The sequence below is a fragment of the Dendropsophus ebraccatus genome, chromosome 4 (genome assembly GCF_027789765.1).
Source record: "Dendropsophus ebraccatus isolate aDenEbr1 chromosome 4, aDenEbr1.pat, whole genome shotgun sequence".
NCBI classification, from domain to species: domain Eukaryota; kingdom Metazoa; phylum Chordata; class Amphibia; order Anura; family Hylidae; genus Dendropsophus; species Dendropsophus ebraccatus.
Window position 1 is genome coordinate 66,841,570 of NC_091457.1, and position 17,042 is coordinate 66,858,611.

The following is a 17,042-nucleotide window of genomic DNA, read 5'->3' on the forward strand; positions in this document are numbered from 1 at the left end:
GGTACCCAGAGCGGATTTCGTTGTGAACTCGAAGCGTAAAATCTGCTGCAGATACTGTACATGTGTTTGTACCCTCAACTGCATAGAAGCTGCAGCCATTCTCTGGCCTCATCAGTCCTATGTAATTGCTGCAGGTGACCACTGAGGTCAGTAATTGGCTGCAGCTCCCATGAGTAGTGTATGATGATGTCACTAAGGTAATTTTGTTTTTTATTCAGGAAAAATAAGGTGGTATTCAGTCATTATGTAGTGGTCACGCTATGGCGGTAATATTGTTCTGCATATAGTTTATATAGTCATTATGTGGGGGTCACTCTATGGTAGTAATATTGGTCTGTATATAGTGTCATTATGCGGCAGTCACTGTATGGCGATAATATTGGTCTATATATAGTCTGTATATAGAGTCATTATGCAGTGGTCACTCTGTCAGTAATATTGGTCTGTATATAGTGTCATTATGCGGCAGTCACTGTATGGCGATAATATTGGTCTATATATAGTCTGTATATAGAGTCATTATGCAGTGGTCACTCTGTCAGTAATATTGGTCTGTATATAGTGTCATTATGCGGCAGTCACTGTATGGCGATAATATTGGTCTATATATAGTCTGTATATAGAGTCATTATGCAGTGGTCACTCTGTCAGTAATATTGGTCTGTATATAGTATGTATAGAGTCGTTATGTGGTGCTCACTCTATGGTGGTAATATTGGTGTTTTGGGGTCATTATGTGTTGGTCATGGAGAGGTAATATTATTGTTCTTTATGCGTGTTTTCTTCAGTCACAGTATGACGGTTACATTTGGTCCTGATGTAGCAATATATATATTTTTTAAACATTGGATATAAACATTTTTTGTGTGAGTCTTTTACAACTGACCGACACAGTGTTGAGTTAGCGTAGGGACCCATGTGAACCAGGAGACAGGCACGTGGTACATGGGGCAATATGGTTTGATCAAATTATATATCAACATCCTGGCGTTGGTTTTCAAACATAGCCTACCGGCATTAGTATCAGCCATAGGTGTGAGGTGCAGCAGCTCCTTTCTCTCCATGTCGCAAGTCTTTAACAACACTAGCAGCAGTCCTGGCATGTAACCTTCTGAACTGACTGACTGTGACTAAGAGCCCTAACAATAGTTGTCCAAATCAGGCCGATATCCTTCATGTAATAAAGTCAACAATCAGCTAAAGAGCCGATCCTCAGCTGCCAGCCACACATCGCTACATGTATTAGGTAGCATGGCCAATGGCTGATAAATGGGGGTATAAAATAATAAAGCTTTTACTTAACTGATCACATTCCCCGGTGTCCTCAGGCCTTGTCTGTGCGATACCCTGGTCACAGCAGCTGCAGCTCTCACTTCTGGTCCTGTCTCAGAAGTAACAGGCCAGTGATTGCCCAGTCACTTCAGAGATGGGACCAGAAGTGAGAGCTGCAGCTGCGCTGACCAGGGTATAACATGGACAAGTCCTGAGAACACCAGGGGATATGATCAGGTAAGTAATAGCTTTATTATTTACTATATACAGCGAGGGCTGCATGGAAATTGTTAATGATGTCCATGCAGCCCTTGCTGCACAATAATTTAGCTGTCCTATAGGTTCTGAAAGCAATATCTGCTAGATTAGTGCTAACTTATCCAGAGTATCAGACCATATAATACCCTAACCTGCCACGAGCAGCGGGTACCCCTGACTAAAGTGTATGGGGACCTTAAATTGTTGCTACAATATATCAGCATTTGGGGACCCACCTTCAACTTTGCCCAGGGCCACATTTAGTCTAAGACCAGCCCTGCTCAAGATGACACTACTTGTAGGCATCATACAAGCCTTAGGCTGCGTTCACACTACGTATTTCAGTCAGTATATGTATATTTCAGTCAGTATATTTCAGTCAGTATTGCAACCAAAACCAGGAGTGGATTAAAAACACAGAAAGGATCTGTTCACACAATGTTGAAATTGAGTGGATGGCTGCCATTTAATGGCAAATATTTGCTGTTATTTTAGAACAAAGGCTGTTATATTGAAATAATGGTCGTTATTTACTGTTATATGGCGGCCATCCACTCAATTTCAACGTTGTGTGAACAGATCCTTTCTGTGTTTTTAATCCACTCCTGGTTTTGGTTGCAATACTGACTGAAATATACTGACTGAAATATACATAGTGTCAACGGAGCCTAAGGCTGCAAAAATAGACCGCCCCCCCCCCCCCCCCCCTAAAAAATTCCCTAATAGAGTGCTAGGACATTTATGTAATTTGTTTTATTTTTGTCCACAAAGAGTGTGAAAGTGAGGCTGTACGTAATATAGATTCAGCCTATACAGCTGCTGTAGGCAGGCAGGTGCTCCCAGCTCTCTTCCTCATGGGTGGTGTAAGCCACAGGGCTCTGCCTCTCCAAAATTAGCAAGTAAAGACTGAAGGAAACCTACCCTTAAAGGGATTGAATGAGGGATTTTAACAATTACTGAGTCCTCCTTTTTGAGTATGTTGGTTTTTGGTGGTAGCAATAGCCAGTGAACAGGGCCATACTGTAACTCTGTAAGCCTCTAAATTCATACAGAATAAATTGGAATTATGTTGCATTTATTCAGGTGCTATATGGAGACACATTATTGTGTCACATATAGTGCCTATAGCATCATGACCCTTGTAATGTAATGTTCTGATTTTTATCTTTTTTTTATGATTTATAACAGATTGGCATCTGTAAACATGTCCCATGGAAGTCTGATGCATCTCATAGAAAGCCTGACGCACTGCAAATCAGTCCAAGAAATTGAGTAAGTGCTATCAATCTCTAGTTTTGAATCTGTTGATAGGTAGTCAATAAAACTTGTATGAGCATTACAATGATTCAATAAGGGGTCTGAATGCACCCTAGGGTCAGACTGGCATACGTTACACATTCATTCATGAGAATGTGTAAATTGTTATCTCTTTTTTTTAATACTCACTTATCTTTGCTCCTCAGTTTGTCCAATAATGATATTGGTGTAAAGGGAGTAAAATATCTAACACAGTTACTGGCACAGAAGAGGAATCTCCATGGAATAAAGTAAGTTTAAAAATAGACAATAGATTATAATGTTGGAAACATAAAGGTAGTTGCTGGAGTTTGTCTTGGATCTTCTCATTTTGCTGTTATGGGAGGGTATATAATAAGGTCCTGTTTTATGTCCTATAACTTTGCGTCATTGTTTATTCATTTATTTTTCTTACTTGACCTTTTACTTGTGTGGTATCTGGCCAGTTGTAAATATCACAACACTATATAAATGAAAGAATATTCTTTTGAACCATTGTACCATGAAGCGACTGGTTCCTATGAATAAACCGTTTCTCAACTGTTTCTCCAGAATGTCCTGCCTTAAAGGAAAACTTAAAAAGTTATCCATCATTGCCAGGGAAAAACTTGCTGATCAAGGGCCTCTTATGATCTCAAGAACAGGGATCCCAGTCTTGAGATCAAGGGGCGCCCCAGCAGTTGGACCCTGTCTAATTGCCTACTTATCCCATAGCCACAAGATCTATTTTAAGATGGGAATACCCTTTTAATTGTTGCTCCTCTTTTCTTTTATTGGTATGTTCAATATTTAATAAGACTTGTTTCTTACTGTCCCCTTCTCCTATAACTCATTGTATTGAGTGTCCTGTTATATTAACAATGAAATAATGGGCATAGACAAGTCTTGATGACAGAAGTTTTGGTCTAAACTGGTCAAGAATGTACTGGGTGTGGACCACAATGGTCTAAAATACAATCTTACTTGGTTTATATGTGACAACATCAAGAGAAATAGGTCATGTAGTGTATTCTGTTCAAACTCTAGAGAACTAAGCTCCAACATACACCAAACCAGATATATCCATAACTATATAGGCTGTGAAAGACCATGTACAACTTCATCTCAAATTAATATGCTTTAAAGGAGAATTCCAGGCACAGGCATTGCTGGGGAGGGGGTGGGTGAAGAAAACAACATGCACTTACCTCCCCAGCTCCAGCGCTGGTGTCGGCTGTCCTTTGCACCGGTCTTCGATCCCTTCTAGGTCTGAGTGGGGACCTGATATATAATGTATCAAGTCCGTTCAGTTAGTCAGCAGCAGAGGTAGTACACCACTACAGCCAATGACTGGCTAAGCGGACTTGGAATGTCAATTCCCAAGGCCGCTCTCTAGACCAGGAAGCAGCTGGGGACCTCTGGACCGGAAAGGAGAACAGCAGACACAAGCGCTAAAGCTAGGGAGGTAAGTGCATGTTGTTGTTTTTTACCCACCCCCTCCCGGGCAGTTTTAAAAGAAATATCCGTGCCCGGAGTTCTCAGTGTCATTTAAAAAAAGTTTGACATCCAACAGCACCCAGATAAGTAGTCAATTTCACAATTCCAATGTGGACACAGGAACAATATTTAAAAAATAGACGCCCACAGCATCCACAGCACAGCATTCAAGGATGCTGTGGAAGTCTACCATTCTTCAAGATGTCAAAGACACAAGTCAACACTTTTGGTTGGTCGCAGTCTGGGTGTTCAGAATGAACCCCCACTGATCATTAGAATGATCAGTGAGAACCACTCAGTTGAATGTTTCCCTCCTAAGTTCACTGCTGGAGACTGATGTTATAGTAAGTCTGTGGAGCCTGTCTCCAACAGTGAGACAAGGGAAGCAGCGAGCCGCTCATTCTAATGATCAGTGAGTCTCTGAACCCCTCAACTGATCAAAACTGTGGCATGTCTTTGGCATCTCAAATCACAGAAAGGCTATGTTCACACTACATAAATCTACGGCCGTAGTTCTCGCCGCAGAACTACAGCCGTAGATTTGCGGGGTGGAACATAGCATTATTTGCTATGGGATCCCTGCCGGAGCGTACACACATCGTGTGCGCTCCGGCCGGTTCCCATACGGCGCCGCAAACAACTGACAGGTCCATTATTTGCGGACGGAATTCAATGAATTCCGCCCGCAGAAAGACCTGTCAGTTCACACAGTGAAGAGAGTGGCTCCAGCCACTTGCTTCACTCTGTGCTATGGGAAGCTCTGATGCGGGCGCGCGCTGATGCGCCCGCATCAGAGCTCCACGGAGGAAAGATCATCCGGCTGATACTTAAGTACCGGCCCTGATGATCCGGGCTGAGACCGGCCGTTCTGTGACCCGGCCAGAGTCACGGAACGGCCGGTCTCATACGTAGTGTGAACATAGCCTTATGCTGTAAGCCCATCAAATAATCCAGTAATAAATATATTTTTTCAGTGTATGTGGCTGTAACTTTCAAAAGACAAATTCAGAAGACAGAAGACAGTTTATTGCAGAATTATCCAAATGTCCTGATCTACAAGAGATAAAGTAAGAAAACAGAGTAAGATGTACATTAGTATGCTGATTTGCTGATATCTAATGTGTATGAGGCAGCTGCTGTCTAACATCCGTTATCTAGGGAAGTAAGATTATAAGGCATGTGTATAAGGAGATCTTATATGACCCAGGGCCCTTTTACACTGCCCGATCGGCAGGAGCATACAAGCTTGGGTTGCCCAGTTTGGTGCTCTCTTGGAAAGCCTTTAAAAAGGCCCAATTGTGTGTCCATTTAAATTTGTTGTTATTATGGTAATGTGCGGCCATTAGTGATACTTTTAACTGGCCGCTCAATTCAGTCAGCCGATGAACGTTTGCATTTGCTTTATTGGCTGATCACTGGCCCTTTCACACAGACTGATTATTAATAGGAAAGGTCAATTGCCCTATTATCAGCCTGCGTAAAAGGGGCTTGTGCACTGGGAATACCTAACATAATATTTATAACGTTTTCTCTATTGGCCAGCTTACAGAATATGTCACTGGATGATGACTCTCTCTTAGTTCTGTGTAAAGCACTTCCACAGATGTTGTCACTGAGGTCACTAATGTAAGTATGTGGGCTTATATTACTCCTGTCATTAATTGATTTAGTGATGCTCACATTACTGCCTTTTCTTCATTTGGTCCACATTTAGTAGATAACACACCTACACACAATGGCATACCTTGAGACCCATACAGAAAGGGAGGCCAGACAAACATCAGTGGGTGAAACAAGCCCCACACATTTCTTTCTTTTGTCCCTGGATCAGTAGTGCCACATCGGTTCTGTTATTGCTTATTGTAATGTATATCATCTGTTAATTTAGTAGTAATAAGTGTGAAGGTAAATAATCATTTTGAAGTAAGGTTTGCTAATATTTATCCCAATTTTTTTAGTGGTACAGTACAAGCAGAATCACCATATATTGCTAAATAGTCCACATATCACCATATAGCAGCCAGATAATATCATCAATACCATGTCCATATAGTGCCTCAGTATGGAGCACAGAAGTGTATAAGAAAGTGGAAGCCTCAATATTGTTGTTTAAGATTCAGTGATACCTTAGCAACCCCTACTTATGTGGCGTGCAGTGCCTAAGGGGAGTTTTGGTGGTCTCCCCCTGCCGGGTCAGCTGTTACAATGGTGTGGTAGCTGAGTGGGTCTAGGGTCACTTGGGGACTTGCTACGTTAGCCTGAAGTGGTGTAGGATCCACCCCAGACAGTTTGGCACTACAGCAGCACAGTGAGAAAAGGTCAACCCAAGTGTAAAGCTGTGTGTAGGTGCGGGTGCATAAGGAATAAGCCAAAGTCCAAGGCTTTAAAAAAACAGAACAGTTTACTCGAGAGTCTAATACCAGGAAACTACTTTGGTAGGAATAAAGCCCAGTGCAATACAAAAAAAAACAATACAATCTTGCGAGTGACTAGCAGTGATAAGGTGCTTTGGAGAAGAAAGAGCTTTGCAGTAGAGAGAGTAGAGGATAGGGGTTGCCTGAGGGTCCTTGTCCAATGTAGAAGTGTACACTGCCTGGAACAGTAGAGGTGTGTAGAAGAGAAATAAAGAATACTCATACTCACAGATAAACTCTAGTCTAACCACCTTCTGCCCCCTAGTTGCGGGCTACCCGTCCTAGGTGGGTAATATGAGCCCCAGGCCTTGTTAATCGGGCTAAGCTAACTTTCAATACTTTGCGGTTTTCCAGCACTGCACAATGGAATATATAGACTTTCCGTACCTTTGTTCCACTGGGGTCAGTTCCTATGACTGCTGAGTTAACTGCCCTGCACTTTGTAGAGAGGTTCCTGGCATGTACAAGGTTCTGTTGCTCATAAGAAAAAACTGGGGCTGCTTAGTTGTGTCCCTGTCAGACTCACTCCAGACAACAACTAACTCCAACTCCAACCAACTCACTATTTTTGTAATGGTTAATGAAATATTTGGCGTACAAGGCATAATAACATAGACTTTATTGTCAGGTGTTAGGAATGTGTACAGGGCAGCACTGTTTAGATGGAAAATTGATTTTCTTTTATTTTCCCTTTAAAGGGAAACTATCAGCAGGTTAGAAGAATCTAATTCTTTGATATCTCTCTATAGTGCACAGGGCGCTGAAGATGAAGATAACTTTTTTTACCTTCCTCCTTTGTGCCGTTTCCGTGATACTGGCAGTTTAATCCATATGCTAATTAAGGGTTTTGGTGCAATGGGGACAGGACTACCCCCAGCGGTTGTTTTGATGTCTCCCAGTGTCCGCCTGTCACTGTTGGCCCGCACTTCTGATGACTTTTGCTTGTAAAGGAAATTCGTAGGCTGTGTAGCCTATTACTGGCTAAGAAGGTCACCAGAATGGCAGCTGTGGGGGATTAAGGCAGATGAGTACTGTATGTATTTTTTATTTTAAACGCACTCCTACTGCATTTCAAAAAATGTCCTATGCCCGTAAAAAAAACCTTTACTATTTTGCACAGTAATGTACAATCATTTCATTTTTGTCAACAATTTATTGTTTGCTGGTGCACAGACTAGAAGAGTATTGGATAAAGTATTTTGTGTATCAATGCTATAATTGCTAAGTGTTCAACTTTTTTGTAGTTTATCTGGAAATAATTTCGACGACAAAGCCACGTTTCATTTAGTTGCTGCTCTGTCCCAAGTCCAGCATTTACAGGTTCTGCAGTAAGTGGAAATATTTTGTACAACTTATATATCAAATAAGCTGTTTGCCAGATCTCACAGTAGAGGTTTAAGGGGCCGGGGGAAGGTAGTATTTGCTTTTAAATATAAAAATAATCTGCAGTAAATATGGGCAACATGACTAAATTATACGATAATCACGTCATATCAATAAACTAACCTTATTGTCACTAGGAAAATACTCCATATAGTGGTCCTGCCATGATTTTGCTGTGACTTGTAGGTGACCAGTTGTCATTATTTAGTTCTAGCTGTATACGTCCTTCATTTGTCCTTGTCTTTGAATCCTTTGCATCTCCTACCTAACAGTCCGCTGCTATATGAAGTAGTTGCACATACAAAGGTATTAGGCCTGCAATGAGCCTTTTTGTAGCACAGCTGGTTAAATTTACAGCTTTTGTCTACACAATTGCAACTATTTCTTTGGACTCTGGCTGATGCCCAGTAGTTGAAAAAAATAGCATTGCAAAAAGTTTCAGAGTAGTTCTTATCCTGTATGACATAGTGAAATGTATTGGTGACGCTATTTTAATCAGCACAAATAAACTAACATTCATTCATTCCAGGTTATGCACAAAATACCTTTTAGATGTAATGTTGTTGATGGGCTTTATTTCATGATACAGTTGCCACTTAGCACTGGGCTGTCAGTGACCCCTGGTGTCCAGTGGTGGTACTGGGTGCCACTGCAGGACTATTTACGTAACCCACACACTTCCTAACAGCTCACCCATGTCAGCTGCTGTTTATTTCATGGGCTTGTAGTCCTGGGGCATCTGATGACATCACCAGTGAGGCGTATACACAGACAGGCACTGACAGGTTGCTATAGCAACTTCCTTTTTAGCAGCAAGTGAAAAGAACATTTTATTTTGTTAGCTGTGCATGCCAGAGCTAATATCCTGTGTGCTGACCTATGTTATTGCCAAGCGCAGAATGCACCCAGCACCAGGCTTCTGTCATTGTGGCTTAGATCTTTCACAGAGAATAATGCTACACAACATTGCATTCATGTGAATCGTGCACAGTGCGCTTATGTGCTTATTAAACATGGCATACTCCTTTAATGCTACTGATCTAGCAGGTTTCATTCTGTTTGTGGATGCTTTCTGCTAAGAAAATGCTGGAAATTTATTAAAAAAAAGGACTGAACGTTCATTATTCCAACATGAAGACAAGCTGAACTCTGCTATATCAAGACTGTCATTTAAATATATAGTCATCTAGAGAACACTGTGCCTCGCCATTCTTTAAGATATGTATAGACCATGTACAAAGAATATAACATAGTGGTGTTTATTGCTTTAAAATGTATTTAGTATTAGGCTACATGTACTTTACCCCTTTAAAGCTGGTTATGTTGCACCTGCTACATCATAATTTTATGCAGAAGTAGACACATTTGGGAATATAAGGCTTCATCATGGAGGTCCTAGACCTTTATGGAAGGCAAATGTCTGCAGTACAACAAATACACATGTGCACTACTGAGCAACTATAATCTCCAGGCAATGGAACAGTGCAGCAGGAGGTGCTATTGACCCGCAGTAGGAGAAGGCACTGTGGATGCTTGTTCCACATTATGCTACACAAGAACTCTCCATAAAGGTCAATGATCTCATCAGTTGGAGTATTTTTTGCCTGATTGTTGTCTGACCCTGTCTGGGAAATAGGATGGAGCTGAGGCAATAACACACAAACTACAGCGCATATATCTGACGTACATTATCGATCATATCAGTAATCTCAATAGTAAGACATTTTCCAATCTGTTCCCCGTTACTGCTTCAAATGTAACATATACATGATGACCAGAGAACCCATAATAGATAATAGTGGGCCTTTAAACTATAAAAGAAGCTAATCTTATATATCCACTGGATATCATACAAGTGTACTGTCAGGATGGTATCTTTGCGGAGCGTCATGCGTCCCTTTGCTCATGCTGTGCGGCCGAGAAGGTGCTGATTTTCTTGCATTCTGTTTCTGTGTTTTGTTTTGTAGTGTGTGAACACTGGTTATTTGCTCACCTTGAGAGACACACCCGACTTCACCTGCTGAGTTCTGTCTGGCCATGTCAGGGTTAATCTGTGTTTTGGTTCTGCTGTGACTGACAGGTCTTCCTGCCAGTGGATCTGTTTTGTTCTCAGCTGTCTGTGCTTGGAGTTCAGGGGGATGGTCCAATTATGTTCTGGATCAGAACCCTGGCCTCCTATATAACTACCTCAGTCTGGGATATCTTGGCCGGGTATTGAGCTTGTCTCTGCCTGTTTCTGTGTTTGCTATTCTTGCTCTGTTTATTCTGACTCTGCTTTGTATTTCTGACCTTTCCTGCTTGCTGCCTGCCCCTGACCATACTGCCTGTTTTTTGACCTTGCCTTTGGATTGTGATTTTGTACTTTTGCTGCCCGATTGTTGTGACCCGGACTGTCGACCATTCTTTATTGTGTTTTGTCTGTCTGTCTTGTCCTTGTGTCCCACCTAGCCAGTGCAGGGACTGACGCCCAGTTGCTCGCCGCCATTTTAGGGCGGATTGTGGCAAATGGGTAGAGGACAGTGGTCGGGGCTGAGCTTAGGGCTCACTGTCTTGTCTTGTCCTGCTGTCCGGTTCCTGACATGTACAGGATTTTTTTAATACAATTGATGACAGGTGTGCTTAAATAGAACATGTAGTACACATATGTGGCACAGTGTGTATATGACACCTATCTCTGAATCAGAAAACTTGCAGATCAGTGCAGAGCCTATTATAATATTCCACAACCACATCAAGGGGGGCCCATGCATCACCAGACCCTTCATGCCCAATATATAGAATTTTTTAAACAAATATTTGAATGCACACTTTACATATAAATGCATACTGTTCACTTTAATCACATGTAAATGTCCTCTTTAGCTGGTGCCCTTATTCCAGGACTGCCTATAAGAACGAGCCTAATATGCCTGTAGGTAGGTCCAGTCCCTAACATGCATGTTCATTATAAAGAGCATGATGACTATATTATAGGCAGAATAATGTGCTTTAACAATTTTAGGTTCAGAGATTAGAATCATGCCCAGAATCTTTGGCCTTTGGGGGGCACAAAGCCTCTTTGCTACATAGCAGGAGAATAAATTTCCTAGATGGTCCGAGATTTGGATTGCTCCCCGGTAGTTTTTAAGATATTCTTTTGTAGAGAGCTTTTAGTAAAATAAAATCATATTGGTACCGCATGCCTGCAGTGTGTATAATACCCTATGCTTCACAAGTTGCTTTGGAACTACAAGAATCGGTATATACTGTCAGACTTTGTTGCAGTAGCAGCTGGTAAGGCAGAGTAACTTGGATCTAGTGTATTATGTACCAGTACTACTTTATGAATGGAGTGTTTGTGCTTAGATGTGTGGGCGTAAAATGGAAATGTAATGGATAAATTAAAATTTGTATGTAGTACACTTATGGTGTTTACGTAAGTACATAATGTTGGCTTACAGTGTATATTATGGCACATAGAACATTGAAGTCTGGTTTTCAGGGTCTTTGTTGCCGCAGGATGTCTTTCTTCATGCAGAAATGTTTTTCAGTGATAATCCAGTATGATGACATCTAATTTTCACTATTATATGACAATGTGTTTACATAGTCTGCGCTCCTGTGGTTTGGGGGAGAAATCTGAAAGTGCACTTATGGAAGCTTTGGGCTCATGTCAACAAATAGAAGACATCAGGTAAATGCAACAAATGCTGTTCACGATTTTCTAATACATAATTTAGCAATCTGATCAAAGCAAACTGCTGCGAGCTACATAATCCAAAGATATTAGACACATCTGCCTATTATGGTTGTAATACAACAGATTACTATTCTCAGACCTTGTACAAAGACAGATACAGTAGTAATGAATCAGTATTAGGCTAGGTTCCCACAACGTCTTTTTAGGTGAAATAACAGCCATTGTTTTTATAATCTTGATCATTATTAACGGCCGTCAAAAAAAAAAAAAGGACATTTTTTCATTAAAAAAGACATGGTGGTAGCATAGCCTTATGAAGCTAAATGCTTATGGCCCAGACTTACTAAAACTTTCTATGTGCAAACTTAGAGTAGACGGTCTTCAGTAAAAAATATGAGAGTACAGTCTTAATTTTGAGTGAAATTAAAACGTATTTAACCTCAAAATTACGGCTGTATTTTTTCTTTATTTTCCAGTGTGAGAACATGGCCTTCAAATGTGCCAGCTTTATCACAGGCTGTTTTATGAAGCAGTATTTTAGTGGATGGCTGCCATTAAATGGCAAATTATTTCAAAACAATGGCCTTTGCTTTAAAATAAAAGTAATTATTTGGCTTTAAATGGCGGCCATCCACTAAATTTCAACAGTGTGAGAACTTAGCCTTTCTGTGCTTTCAATCCACTCCGGGTTTTGGTTGCAAAATACTGACCAAAATACTTACCAAAAATACTGTGTCTGAAGATAGCCCAATACTGTATTATTTACCTCAAAGAGGAAAAAGAGGTGTATCCAGTTCTTGCACCAATGCCTTGTACTCTAATGTAAATTCTGTTAGCTGGGTGACCTTTAGCACAGCTCACTCATGGGCCCCGACCCAGCTGTCACAAATGTCTGTATATTGTGCTTGTACTGTATTTTAACTATATTTATTATTAATATTATGATTAATAATAATAATAATAATAATAATAATAATAATAATAATTATATTAATGTGTTTCACGCAGTTTGTCAGAAAACACATTTACGGAGCAATTCTTACAGAAATTTGCAGAACAACTTCCACGTTTTAGATTTCTAAAGAAACTTGAGTAAGTACCTTTCTTGCTTGCGAAACTCTAGCTGTTTTCGTAGTTCTTAAAGTTTCTTTGCATTCTGTGTAACAGATCTTCAGTGGATTCCGGGGGAATAAATACTGTATATACTTGCAGAGCCCAAAGAGGAATGTCTCCAAAAGGACTTTTTTCATTATTTGCTGACGTTATGCACTAATGTATAGGGTCTCCAGTATCACAAAGGCAGATATTAGGCAATGGAAAGTCAGGCATGTTTTTAAACAGTTTATAGTTTATCTCGTTTATATGGTCCCTCCCTGCCTTATAAATCACAAACATGCATATATGCAGTGTGATGCATTATAAAACCTCCTTTTCCATGTATAATAAACAGTACATCAATATGAATGGTGAGGACTTCAACAACTCAGCACAGAAAAACATGAATATAAGTAATAAAGTGCAAAATCGTTGTCCTGGTAAATAAATAACCATGCATAAACAATATTGCATGGTAGTATCACCAAACAAGTAAGAAATACTCATAATACACAACCCTGCCCCCAAAATACACAACCCTGCCCCATGCATGTCTCGGACTGACGAAATGCAAGGGGCAGGGTTGTGCTAGGACTGCTTCTCCATGTCCTATCCCAACAATTATATTGCATCTAAACCACAAAACCAATAAAGCTCAACCTAAAGAATCAGTACACAACCCCAAACAAAACCCGCATGAGCCACACAAGAGTTTTTGAAAAATCAATAACAATCTTTATTATACATATCCCGATTAAAATACATATACAGTGGTACCTTGGTTTAAGAGAAATTTGGATTGAGAGTGTTTTGTAAAAAAAAGCTCACAGTTTTTCAAAATTGTACCTTGGTTTAAGAGCTTTGCTTTGGTTTTAAGAGCTCCCTGTACTGTGTGGGAGGGGGAGTAGGGAAGGGGCATGGTCTGCATAGCGGGGTCTACAGCACTGGACCCAGGAAGTCTCCCTCATCTACCAAATCATGGCAGATCTTCTTCAGGCTGGGGCTTGCATCAGGGGACAGGACTGTGGAGGTAATCTCTCCATAGCTGTAACCCCTCTCTCCCCGGACAGAGAGAGCTGCATGTATGTGCCTACATATGTCCTGCTCATTCCTTCATGCTCTCTGCAGTCTCTTTCAGCCCTTGTGTTTCCCATCCTCTCCATTCCTGCTATAATGTGCCTGCACTTACACTCAGCTCAGGCAGGGACAGTGGGTGTAGGACAGCATCAGGGCTGCACTTGTCTCTGTGTTACCTGTGTGTACCCTAACCTGATAGTAACATCATATGACCACTTGAACCCCATATAAACTGCAGGGTCTCCATAATTTTTTCCATGCCAAGTACTAACTAGTTAAGCAAATTTGATTTAAGTACCCCCAAGGCTTTTTCTACTAGTAATTATTTGTTGCTGATAAAGGTGGATACCATCTAACTTTATATGGTTTAGTCACATGAAGGACAAGAGATTTAAGGACCTGTCTCTAATTTTTAGAGATCTGTAGTGTGCCATAGAGATCTCGGCACATTTAAATTCTATAAGGCCCCGGTCACACTATGGAATCGGTGCTGAGATTCCGTGGGGAAACCCCCCCTTGAGGGCTTGGCTCCAAATTCTGCCTTCAATCAGTTTTAATGGGAGGGCTCACTCGCCTCTGCTCTCCCCTTTTTTTTAATCAAAGTAATTTTTATTAAATTATTTTTCATTTATAAAGAACAACAGCAGAGAAGGACACCACATGTGTCCAGTCCCCGCACAACAACAACACAAACAATACATAAACAGTACTGGCAACGCCCATTGTAGTATTCAGCATGTCCTCTTGTATATAAAAAAAAGCAGTGTAATACAAGTAGTCCAAGAGGAAAAGAAAAAGTGTCTGGACCATCCGTGAGGACTGACAGGACATGAGGCGGTTGGAGAGAGGCTATGCCTAAACTACGTACATAGCACAACAAACTCAGGAGACCACAGAAGGAGCGGTCCTGTCTCTTGTGAGCGACAATGGTGCCAAGCCTGGAGTGTCTAGCCAACGGGCCCATATTTTTTCGAACTTTTTCATGGCATCTCGTTTTTCGTATGCATGTTTGTCGTTGGCGATAAGCCAGTTAACCTTGGCAATGAGGGCCGAGATTGTGGGGGGATCCTGGTCAAGCCAGGATTGGGCAATCAACTTCCTTGCCATATATAGTATCCGGGCAACAGCTATTTTCTCAGGGGCAGTTACACTTAAGTCTTCCACATAGCCCAGAATACATACCAAGGGGGATTGTTCTAGTAAAATAGAAAATACCTTGTGAATAGTGGAGGCAACCTCACGCCAGTACCGTGTCAATTTGGGGCACCGCCAGAACATGTGCAAGACCCCTCCCACATCCCTCCGACATCTAGGACACAGGGCGTCAGAGCGGATCCCCACTTTATGTAAGAACTCTGGGGTTCTATACACCCTGTGTAGAAGATATAACTGGGACAACCGGTGCTGCTCCCCTATAGACAACTGAGGAGTCATCTCCAAGACCTCCTTCCACAAACCATCCTCGAGGGGACCCAGGTCAGCCTCCCATTTTTCTTTAATGGTCAGCGGGTATTTTTCAAGGAATTTATCATGTAAATGAATATATAGAATTGAAATCAGGCCAGAAGTGGATGTTGAAGTGCCCACTAAATTAATAGGCGGGATAATAATTCGGTCACTAGTTAAGGTTTCATCCTCCGCCTCACAAGCGTGGCACAGCTGCAAATATTTATAGAAGTGGGTTCTAGGTATAGGGAATTCCTCACCCAGCTGTTGGAAAGTTTTCAGGTGACCGTTGGAAAACAATTGCGCCACCCTCCTGAGACCCATATCCCGCCATTGTGTGAACCCTTCCAGGAAGAAGAGTTCTCCCAACCAAGGAGTATCCCATATAGAAGTATAAGCAGAGCACCCGGTCAGACCATACATGTCCCTCACCTTCCACCAAACCCTATGGTAAAGCTGCATCGTGGGCTGTCCCGTAGTAGAGAAGCGCTTGGCCTCCAGTACCTCAAACAACTTCTTGGTAGTAATATGGGCTTGCAGCAGTTGGGTGGTGGGATCTACTATCTCATCCGCTTCCCACCCCTTAAAATGTTGCAGTTGGGAGGACAGAAAATAAATCATGGCATTGGGCACTGCCAATCCCCCCGAAGTTTTGGCCCTCTGCAGGGTCTCTAGTTTTATGCGAGGGTGTTGGGAACCCCATATCAGGTCTCTGAATAAACTATGGACTTTGTGGAAAAAATGCAGAGGAACCCACACTGGGGAATTATGCAGCCCATAGAGCAGCTGGGGCATCCACACCATTTTTAATAAGTTAGTGCGTCCCACCACTGACAGCGGGAGCCTATGCCACGCTCCTAATTTAGCTTGAAATTTAGTGAGTAGTGGAGTAAGATTCAACCTCTCATACGCTCTGATTTCTTTAGATATGATAATCCCAAGGTATTTAAATTCAGTGACAATTTTAAGTGGGAAAGGTAAGGGAGGCACCAGCCCCACATCAATTTCAAGCGGCAGCAGCACCGATTTGTCCCAGCCAATAGACAACCCCGAGAATCTGCCAAAGTCATTTATGAGTGAGACTGCAGTCGTAAGGGAAACATCAGTATCATTTAAGTACAACAAAATATTGTCCGCGTATAACACGATTTTCTCCTCCTGGAGACCCCTACGGAATCCCCGGATTCCTGTGTGACTACGCACTAGGGCCGCCAGTGGTTCCAATAACCAGTGCAAAGAGGAGCGGCGACAGGGGGGAATCCTGCCGCGTCCCCCGCCACAACTTAAATTGGGGAGAGAGACCCCCATTAATCTTCAACCTGGCACATGGCAAGGAATATAGTAGTTGAATCCAGGCGATAAAGTGTGGTCCAAATCTCATCTTATCCAACGCAGCCCACAGGAAAGGCCATTCGACGCTGTCAAAAGCTTTGACAGCGTCGAGAGAGCAAACTGCCCTACTTCCCGGGCTCTCAGAGGGCAACTGAAGATTAACATATAACCGTCTAATGTTCATAGCAGTAGACCTAGCAGGGATGAACCCCGTTTGATTAGGATGAACAAGGGAATTCATGTAAGGGGACAGCCTATTAGCAATAGCTTTTGACAATATCTTGATGACAGTAGACAACAAAGATATGGGTCTA

General features: G+C 41.8%; 1 protein-coding gene across 2 annotated transcripts in view; it reads left to right on the top strand.

Moving 5' to 3' along the window:
• NLRC5 (NLR family CARD domain containing 5) overlaps window positions 1-17,042 on the top strand; it is a 106,048-nt gene that overhangs the window by 76,337 nt on the left and 12,669 nt on the right. The window contains exons 35-41 of one of the 2 annotated variants that reach the window (XM_069966002.1): window positions 2,719-2,802; window positions 2,994-3,077; window positions 5,277-5,369; window positions 5,845-5,928; window positions 7,961-8,044; window positions 11,689-11,772; window positions 12,787-12,870. In XM_069966002.1, the coding sequence (XP_069822103.1) occupies window positions 2,719-2,802; window positions 2,994-3,077; window positions 5,277-5,369; window positions 5,845-5,928; window positions 7,961-8,044; window positions 11,689-11,772; window positions 12,787-12,870 (597 nt within the window). The remainder of the gene's footprint in view (window positions 1-2,718; window positions 2,803-2,993; window positions 3,078-5,276; window positions 5,370-5,844; window positions 5,929-7,960; window positions 8,045-11,688; window positions 11,773-12,786; window positions 12,871-17,042) is intronic. The other variant, XM_069966003.1, reaches the window with a different exon arrangement.